This window comes from Lichtheimia ornata (genome assembly GCF_029851405.1).
Source record: "Lichtheimia ornata isolate CBS 291.66 chromosome Unknown scaffold00199, whole genome shotgun sequence".
Classification (NCBI taxonomy): Eukaryota; Fungi; Mucoromycota; class Mucoromycetes; order Mucorales; family Lichtheimiaceae; genus Lichtheimia; species Lichtheimia ornata.
The window spans coordinates 1-9,968 of NW_026695518.1; the positions used below are offsets into that span (position 1 = coordinate 1).

The 9,968-nt window shown below is 43.5% G+C and overlaps 3 protein-coding genes across 3 annotated transcripts; all 3 read right to left on the reverse strand.

Annotated features, from left to right (window-relative positions):
* Positions 1–489: 489 nt before the first annotated feature.
* On the reverse strand, positions 490–1,089 carry O0I10_013000 (uncharacterized protein; the record flags this gene model as incomplete). The annotated part of the gene is made up of 2 exons (XM_058492871.1): positions 490–670; positions 722–1,089. The coding sequence occupies 2 exons, from the start codon at positions 1,087–1,089 to the stop codon at positions 490–492; spliced, it is 549 nt and encodes a 182-aa protein (XP_058336361.1).
* Positions 1,090–1,273: 184 nt separating this feature from the next.
* On the reverse strand, positions 1,274–2,662 carry O0I10_013001 (uncharacterized protein; the record flags this gene model as incomplete). Its single annotated transcript, XM_058492872.1, has 1 exon — positions 1,274–2,662. One exon carries the CDS (start codon positions 2,660–2,662, stop codon positions 1,274–1,276), a length of 1,389 nt encoding a protein of 462 aa, XP_058336362.1.
* A 286-nt stretch (positions 2,663–2,948) lies between these two features.
* Positions 2,949–7,412, reverse strand: O0I10_013002 (uncharacterized protein; the record flags this gene model as incomplete). The annotated part of the gene is made up of 1 exon (XM_058492873.1): positions 2,949–7,412. The coding sequence occupies one exon, from the start codon at positions 7,410–7,412 to the stop codon at positions 2,949–2,951; it is 4,464 nt and encodes a 1,487-aa protein (XP_058336363.1).
* Between the last annotated feature and the right edge of the window lie 2,556 nt (positions 7,413–9,968).

Sequence of the window (9,968 nt, forward strand, 5' to 3'; positions counted from 1 at the left end):
GACTCGCAAGTCATAACAACAAAAACATTTATCATACTCCAGGCAGTGTGCGCAGCTGCATTAATCGGCTATAGGAGCCTGGGGGGAGGGTGATGTGGTGGTTCAGGCACTACATCTCCGACGTGCTTGGTATAGGTGTAGCTCAAATTAGATTTATGATTCTTTGTTCTACTTTTCACATAAACTTTCAGAACACCTACCGAGTCTCGCGTACTCATTAACGTTATCAATAACAACACACACACACACTCACACACCTACACCAGCACAATCATTCCAATGGAGGCATACGAGATGGAAGGATGAAAAAGGGAGAGTATTGGATTGTGACAATGTTCATCCATAAATAGTGTTGCTATTAGTATCCAGACAATATAGTTTATGCTGATGGGAATATGGATTTATGATATAATATTATAAAAGTATGTCTATTGAAGAGGGAAAAGAAATCTATGGATGGATGTTTATGGGGGTTTCAGGCATGTGTGATTATACACGACGTTGACGACCATTGAGACTACTGTTTGCTTTGTCATGTTCCTTTAGCAAAGAAAACACCGATTCGATATGTTGGGCAGCTTGATTAATATAGCGTGCCTTGGTTTCATCGTAATTATTTGCATTGACACGTGCTGCAGGGCCATCGATTGATTGCATTGCTGCATGGAATCTATACGTGATGGTTAGCTAAACATGATTCGCGTTATCTAAAGGAGGTTACCTTGCTATGGCGCTATTCAGCTCAAGCTCCCTTGTGTTTTGTTGTGGAAGCGTGGCAACCGTGGTTTGGGATGATTGTCGCACAGGTTGGCTTGTCGTATGCTTTTGCTGAAAAGGCAAATTGAGTGCCTCGAGTCGATGGATCAAGAACATGTGCTTGCATATGCCTTTGCTCAATCGATAATCTGGACATGTGCAACTTTCTATCGTGCTTTGTTGTTCATCAATACGAAGAGTATACTGCTTTCGAGCATGGCTGAAAGACTTCACAAGAATTATGTTCGCCGTATGTTGGAGTATCAAATCGTCAGCTTCCTCCTCTGTCCACCAGCAAATCGAGGTAGGGTAAATTAAGTAGCGAGCAATCATGGATACTAAGAGCAAATACGTACCAGTAATAGCGTCAGCTTCTCTTTTTCGTGATTTTTCGGCCTTTGTCCAAGTACGCTTTTGTAATCCATTGGATATGCACACATGTGCCATCATCAAGTCTTCAAGTACAGCTGTCCAAAGCGCATATATGAGTACATCGAGTATAATGTCATGGATCAGGTCACAAGTACACGAGGTCCTTGTCGTCATATTCATGGTCTTCTTCTGGTCCAAACCAATCGGGTCCTTGTTCAAAAGTACATTTGTCATCCATATTTGCCACCATGAGGAAGTTTATGGGAACACCAGGTAGGAGTCTTGATAGTGCATCGGCTGGGTTTTGTTTTCCAGGATGATGTTTAACTTGAAAGTCATAGCCCATGAGCATAGCGGCCCATCTTTGAAGTTTCGATGGCTTTGAGCTGTTCAAGACGAAGGACACGGCAGAGCTGTCAGTACGAAGGATGAAAGATCTCCCAGCAAGGTAATGCCGAAACTTCTCGACAGCCCAACAAACCGCTAATGCTTCCTGATGTACTGCTGAGTAGCGAAGTCCTGCACCTCTCAGGATTCTTGATTCAAATGCGATCACCGTTTCCTTCTCTGAAGTTCCATCTGGCGATTGGGATAAGATGGCACCAACACCGATACCAGAAGCATCCGTAGTGAGGATTTGGACTTGCGAACGATCCGGAAAAGCCAAGATTGTGGGGTGAGTCATGATTGCCTTGACCTTGTCGAAAGCCTCTTGTTGAATATGGCTCCACTCAAACTTATTTTCCTTCTTCAATAGTGATGATACGGGTGCCAATATGTGTGCATATTGTGGGACAAAACGCCGATAATACCCGCTGAGGCCAAGGAAAGAGCGCACTTCTTCAACATTCCGTGGGGGTGGCATCGCCAAAATCTTTGCAACATTACGATCAGTTGGAGCGAGACCTTGATCAGACACCACATGTCCAAGATATTCCACCGATCTTTGTCCAAAGCTGCACTTGCTATATTTCAATCGTAAGTTTGCTTCATCACATGCTTCGAATACCAAACGTAAGTGCTCTTGATGCTCCTCCATTGATCTTGAATAGATAATAATGTCATCGATAAAACAATAGACAAAACGCCCGATGAATCTTTGAAGGATCGTATTCATGGTACGTTGGAAGGTCGATGGGGCGGAAGTAAGGCCGAAACTCATTACGTTCCATGTGAAAGTACCAAATGGACATACAAAACCAGAGCGTTCAGAAGCTTCTTTTGTCATTCGGATTTGCCAATATCCACTCGCCGCATCCAGAGTAGAGAATACACATGCACCACCCATGGAATCCAGAAGGTTATCGATTTGTGGAAGGGGATAAGCGTCCTTGATAGTACGTTCATTCAACTGGCGATAATCCACCACCAATCGTAATTGACCATCCTTCTTTTTGACAAAAAAGATTGGCGACGTCCATTGTCCATTCGAAGGTGAAATCAATCCAAGATCCAACAAGCGAGTGAGCTCCTCTTGCAAATACTTTTCCTCCTCCCACGTGAGTCGATATGGACGGGATCGGATAGGCTCCATGCATCGAACAGGTATGTCATTGTGATGTTTGCAATAAAAAGATCAAGAATAGAGAGTTCAGAAAATATCGTGAGAATCTGATGTCGGTTCTTTATTGTAAGAAGAGGTTCTTTTATATCATTCATATGTACATGGGTATCCATAGTTGCATTATTATATTGTACATGGGTGGTTATTCATGCATTATGCACACACCCCTATCCATCATCATCATCTTTACATCACCGACACCACATTACCCCCTTCCAGGCTGTTGCCGTATGGAATAAAGGTACAAGGTACAAGTTTAACGTCGATGCCTTTTTGAGGTACGAGTATTGTGTGGTGTTGGATTACGTCTTTTACGTGTACGAGAAGATGTGATGGTAGTAGTTGGTATGGTATCATGGGGTATGGATGGTTGTTCAATGCCAAGACGTTCCCAATAGGCGTTAATAACATTAGGACTTGTGAAATGTTGGTAAGGTTCCCAGGTATCCTCATCAGGTGGGTATCCCTTCCATCGTACTTTGTATAAATAATGCCCATCCTTTTGTTGTTTGTGTGCAACGATATGATCCACCTCATAGACTTGATCAGCAGGCAGTACTTCATCATGTGATATGAGTTTTAATTGTGAGGGCGGTACATCAATTGGTAATAGCTCGTCTTGTTCATCCTTCAATACGTATGAGCCTCCTTTGGTTTTCCTTACAACTGTATAAGGACCATCATACTCAGGATGTAATTTGCCCTTCTTTTGTAGCACACGCTTCATCACGTGGCTATTGATAGGAAACTCGATGAGCTGATGCTTTTTATCAAACTTGCCCTTCTGTTTGCTTGTGACATTATCGATCCTTTCTTTGATAGCAGGAAAGATGATATTAGACATGTCATCAATGCGTTGCAACAAGTCATTACGTTGCATGGGAGATAGATCTTGATCATCGCGATAGTCTTTGAAGTCATTAAGTTTACGGGCAAACATTAAAGAGAATGGTGCAGTATTGAGCCGTGTGCTTATCTTGGCATTGAATGCCAATTGTACCGCTGGTACATAGATATCCCAGTCTTTGTGCACACCTTGTACTCGTTTCTTTATGGCTCGCACCGATGTTTGCACCCATCTTTCAGCTACACCATTTGCCCTTGGATGGTACGGTGTAACCAAGCGATGATCGAAGCCTGCTGCTCTTTTAAATTGTCTCATCAAGTCATTCACGAATTCAGTTCCATTGTCTGACTGAAGTATACGTGGCAACCCAAAATCACAAAAGATTTGTATAAGGTTGTTGACTATGGTGTGTGATTGTTTATCGGGGATTGCCCGTAAAATGCAATATCGTGTACATACATCCACTAGCACCAACAAGTAGTTGTTGCCTTTTGACGTGGTTGTCATTGGACCTGCTAGGTCCAAGGCCCAGTGGTCACCTGGTACATATGATCTTATGGGTCTTAATGGATTATAGCCATTCTTAGCAATGTTGAATTTTTGACATTCTTTACATGAGCTTACAAGCTCAACTGCTTGATCTTTCATAGATGGCCAATGTAAACCATTATTGTGTATGGCACGTACAATGGCATCAGCGCCAAAGTGTCCAAATAAATGTGCATTTTCAAGTATACTTTTACGCTCCGAGATTGGAGGTTGTAACATGTCAAGCAAGTCGACAGCTCGCATTAAGAGCGGCTTGTTGACTGCCTTATCTACATTGTTGATATGGTATAGCGCTTTACCCCCTTCCAGCGTTTGATCCAGAGGTGAAAACAAACGCGACAAGTGATCAGGAAGGATGTTGGCAATGCCAGGTAGGTAAACGACGGTAAATTGATAGTCAAGCAAGGTGTCCAACCATTTAATCATCATAGGATTTGGATCCTTTTGTGTATGTAGATACATGAGGGCCTTGTGGTCCGTGTATAGTGTAAAAGGTGCACCCCATAAAAACTTATGGAACTTTTTAAAGGCAAAGATGATTGCCAATAACTCCCGCTTAGTCACGGAGTAATTTCTTTCTGATTTACTTAAAGCTCGGGCCATAAAGCCAACGATATTGTTTTTTCCATGATGCTTTTGATACAACACTGCTCCTATGCCATCATTTGAGGCATCGGTAGCGAGGTGAAATGGAAGCCGTAAGTCAACATGTCGTAGCATGGGCGCATGAGACACGGCGTACTTGATATTATAAAAGGCTTTATCATGCTGGGAAGTCCAAACCTTACTAAGGTCACCAGCATGCCTCAACTTATCCAAACTGGAAGTTAAGCGAGCCACGTTAGGGATGTGATCCCGAAAATAGTTCACGATTCCCAAAAAACGTTGTACGTCTTTACCACTACGTGGTGTAGGCCATTCTAACACATTAGTGACCTTCCTAGAGTCAAGCTGGATGCCTTCGGCAGAGACCCGAAAACCGAGAAGATAAACAACTCGTTGAGCAAAATGACATTTACTTGCATTTAGCAAGAGATGGGCATTAGTTAGCCGATTCAAAACAGTACAAACATGCTGTGCATGCTGATTAAGATTTGTAGAGTATACCACGATGTCATCCACAAATGTGGTTACAAAGGGCAGATCATCAAACAAGATTTGCATGACGCGTTGGAACTTTGCAGATATGGGCTTAAGTCCAAAAGGACAGCCAACGAACATGTATTGTTTGCCGTTTACCGCAGTAAAGGTCGTTTTGTGTTGGTCTTTATCATGTATTTTAAAGCGATGAAAGGCACTTTTAAGGTCCAAGGTACTGAAAACCGAGGCACCGGCCAATTGTTCAAAGATTGAGCGAATGAGTGGAAGAGGATGCCTATCATCAGGCAGATGCTGATTGATGTGGCGTGGGTCTAAGCACAGCCGTACACCAACCTTCTTTCCAGACATGTCCTTTTTAGGAGCAAATGTGAGTGGGCTATTCCACCTATTATCAATGTTGGCAGGCACTTCTTTGATTATGCCTTCATTCAACCATTCATTCACTGTATCATCAACGATAGCACGTCGTGTTATAGGAAATTCATATTGGCGCCTGTAGCAGGCCACACCTTCAGGTGTGTTTAATTCAATAATAGATTGAGGAATGTTGCAAAAGGTCCCTTTTGGGATTTTAGCGTTGGCATCTAAGGAAGGATTGATAACTTGTATGAAAGCATTCATTGCTTTTTGATCACCAGCTGGGGCTGCATCTGGCTTATAAGGTGCGTCATCAATTTCCACCTCTTCTTGCTTGGAAGGAGTGGTCCAAGATGTTGCTAACCCAACGTAGCCAATTCCCAACAAAGCCATCATGTCCATACCAATTGCCATAGGATGATTGCGTGCCAACCTCATTACTTCAAAAGCTTGATAATGTGTTTTACCATTGTAAGAAACCTCTAAAGTGTCTGTACGACCAATGCGTGGCACTGTAGTACCATTTGAGCCAAGAGTGATGGTGCCATTTACCATGTGATACTTTATTTGTGCATTGTTTACAAAATCCAAATCTAAAGCTGTGAATGTGGCTCCTGTGTCCACCAATGCTTTGATCTTATGTTTCTGTATTGTGATGGGTGTTAATACCTCATCGATGTAATCATGTTTGGATTTCTTCAACTTACATGGCAAGGTAGTATCCACTACTTCATCACCATCATTCAAGCGTGCAGCACGCTGCACCATGTTCTTTTGATTATGGCTCTTTTTGCCATTCTTTTCATAGTACTCATCGCAACGATGGCCAGGTTTCCATTGCCTGTGGCAGTAATCGCAACGCTTGGTCCTAGGCTTGTCATCGGATTTCGATTTGAATCGTTTTTGCAGGTTGCCATGGTCACGATCCGCTTCACGTTTTTCACCAATCTCAGCCATTTTCATGGCAGCAACGATTTGACATACTTCTTCTAAATCATCTGGCATGTCCGAGCCGTAACGATTCACGATGGCCAACAATGCTTGTTCTGCATACTTTGGTTGCAACGATGAAAGGAAAATAATGTTCAGCAATAAGCCAGGTGGCATGTCAGCTTCCAAGCTGAGTTGCTGAAACTTGACCACATATGAGTTGAGCGGCTCGTTAGCACCTTGTTGCATTCGCACCACCCTTCTCATGGCCTTGTAACGCTGCACATGCGTATCATACTTTGTAATAATTTGGGTTGAGATGGCTTTCCAAGTAATTGGTTGCTCCATGGATGCCATTTGGTCCTTCAACCAAAGGTATTGCGGATCATTCATTGCTCTCGACAACAAACGTTCCCAATGCTTTTCAATTGGCAAGCCGTGAGCAGACAGCTCTCGTTCAAATGCGCGCACGAATGCTGCAGCCGAGTTATGGACAACCTTTTGGGGGTTCCATTTGTAGCCTCCAGCAATCTGTAGCACAGGTAGGTCCTTTGGTACAACATGTTGTTGCGCCTTCTCACGTGCTTCGCGTCTTTCTTTCTCTTGTTCAGCTTCCTCCAAGGATAAAAACTCCAAACGCTGTGGATGCTGCTTGCGCCAGAGCTTTTTAGAGTTTTCCAAATTGTCTTGGGCTTCCTTAAGCTCTAGCATCTTGCGCTTCTTTTCAAGTGGTTCAATATCATCGCAGAGAGCTACATCATTGTAGACTTGCTCACGCTGCTCAACTTCTTCCACCATCTTCTTATAGGCTTCCAAGGCCTTGCGCATTCTAGGATCGGAAGGTTTTTGCTTTTGGACATGGTTACCAGTAGGAGTTTCCTTTGGTGACTTATCCACGTCCATTGGAGCAGGCGAAGTAGGCTTGTTAGACGACATAGTGAAAATTCACAGTAAAAAATGTGATGTTTGCAATAAAAAGATCAAGAATAGAGAGTTCAGAAAATACTGTGAGAATCTGATGTCGGTTCTTTATTGTAAGAAGAGGTTCTTTTATATCATTCATATGTACATGGGTATCCATAGTTGCATTATTATATTGTACATGGGTGGTTATTCATGCATTATGCACACACCCCTATCCATCATCATCATCTTTACATCACCGACACCACAGTCATGCTCCACACCAATTCGTACACAGCCCAACCCACTCACTTCCACAAAGCAATGTGCATAATGTTGCAGGAGGTCTTGCAGCTCATCAGGCACCACTTCTTCATCCGCCGAAGTATTGTCATCGAAATCCTCTTGGTATGGTGTTGGTACTAAAATGCGCCATCCTGCTTGCAGTACCCGAAAACAAGTTGTGCATTGGATCGACAATGTTGCATCGAATGGGGTTGAAGTACTTGAGCTTCCATAGCTCTGAAAAACGCACACCTAGCATTGACAAACAATCCTTACGAGCGGTCAAAGTATCAAGGTATTCCCATTGAAGAGCATGGCGCCGTTGTTGATCATAGTTTCTTGGTCGCCAAGTATCAGTATCAAAGTTTGACCAATCGCGTTGAGTTGGGAGATCTGTTCTTGCTGGCCAAATGTTGTCACATTTATGGCATCCTTTCTTGGCTCCAACACCAGCAAAACCACACACCTTGCGACCAGCTGGTATGTCACATGCAACCATGAACAAAGCAGCTCGAACATTGACCTTCTCACCAGAGGCTAATGTCATATCTTCCCCCCGATAGTAAAGTTTCTGGAGCTCCTTGACGATCGGGGCCAAGTAATGATTCATTTGAGCACCTTGGGGTTCTCTTGGACCTGGGATGACACCGGCAAGGATGACATTCTCTTTCTTGTGACGTATCGAGCGAGGGAGGTTGTTGATGGTGAAGTAGATGACACCATCTGAATACGGTTGCTTTTGATCGAAGGCTTGGAACCAGTCGACGTTCATTGTCAGCATCAAGGCGTATTTGAGGTCAACAAACTTTCGACGGATGCAGTGACCATCCTTATCCATGATCTTGATTTCCAATTCGTTCCACATGGCACCATCGTAGACGTCATGCATTATACCTGGGGTTCTCCTGCGTGCTTTCCAGTGCTCCACCAATCTGTCATAACCAGGTCTTGCCATAATGGACTTCAAGCTGCTGATAATTGGATGGTACGCATACACCTTTGGTGGGACGAGTCGACCACGCACATTGTAATACAATGGATTTCCACACGGCATTCGGTAAGAACCATTACGGTGATTGGCATATTCGACATGTGTGCATAACAAGGCGCTTGTGTCATCATCAGGGTAGATGCAATGGCATTCGGAGCAAGTGACATACGCCTTTCCTTCATGCATGAATTCTTCAAGACCCGCTCGATTACGCAAGGTTTTCATTGTAGTGGGCAATTGGCAGCTTGCAGAGACGAACTTGACAAACAATGCATTGAGGATGGCCAGCAATATCTCAGCACCTTCCCTTGACAAGAAACGATCACAAAACACCACCAGATACACGTAAAGCACAGTAGAAATAGGACCTTGGGATGTATCTTGCTGAGATGTGGCTGCAAAATGTTGGTAAGTCATCTTGGTATCTCGTTTGTGATCTACAACTTACATGTCATGTCATGATCATCCTCAGCTACAACATCGAAAGGAAGGTCTTGCACAGCAATTTCTGGTGTAAGGTCCCCGTTGGTATTCCTTTCATCAGAGGGCTTATCATCAGGTAAAGCATCAACGTTGCTGTCATCGTCGGCATCACAGTAATACGAAGCATTTCTTGCACTTCTTTGAACGACCAATGCTGATCCACCAGTTACTTGCTCTTCCGATACTATGGATACAAAGGAAGTATATGGGTTAGGTTACGGTTGGCATCTTATTGTCTAATTACTAACCGCGTATTTTAACGAGATCCGATTTAGGGACCGGGAGAGGCGTCGTTTTCGAGAGATTTTCTATTATCGTTGTCAGTAAGGAACAAGTGTATGGCTTGATGTCATGGTAGGTTACCTGTACGTGGATGTATCAAGTGATGGTTGGTAATAGTACGATGTTTTTGCCAGGTAAAGCGGTGCTCGGTATGGTAGCACTGTTCACATTCGCATTTCTCGAGTGGCTCGGTGGACTTGGAAGATGAAGAAGATTGACGAGACGATGGATTCATGATAAAACGACAATACAGCGATGGCAACTTTTTGGTCAAGATTGATGTTGTCTTATATACTCCTTTGCGCATTGACAGCATTACTATATATGACATGGCGTCATGGCATCGGCCTCGTTCCCAATATGGTACCAATCGGATCGGCGATAATATCAGCGGTGTGGAAGACGCGTTTGGCATGGACATCGTCATATCGGCTGCCATCAAACATACGCCAAGAAGTTCGGAAGATTGAGTAAGTGAGAAGCATGTGAAGTATCAATGATTGAGGTAAACAAAGATGAAAATAGCAAATAAAGCAAAGGAACAAAAA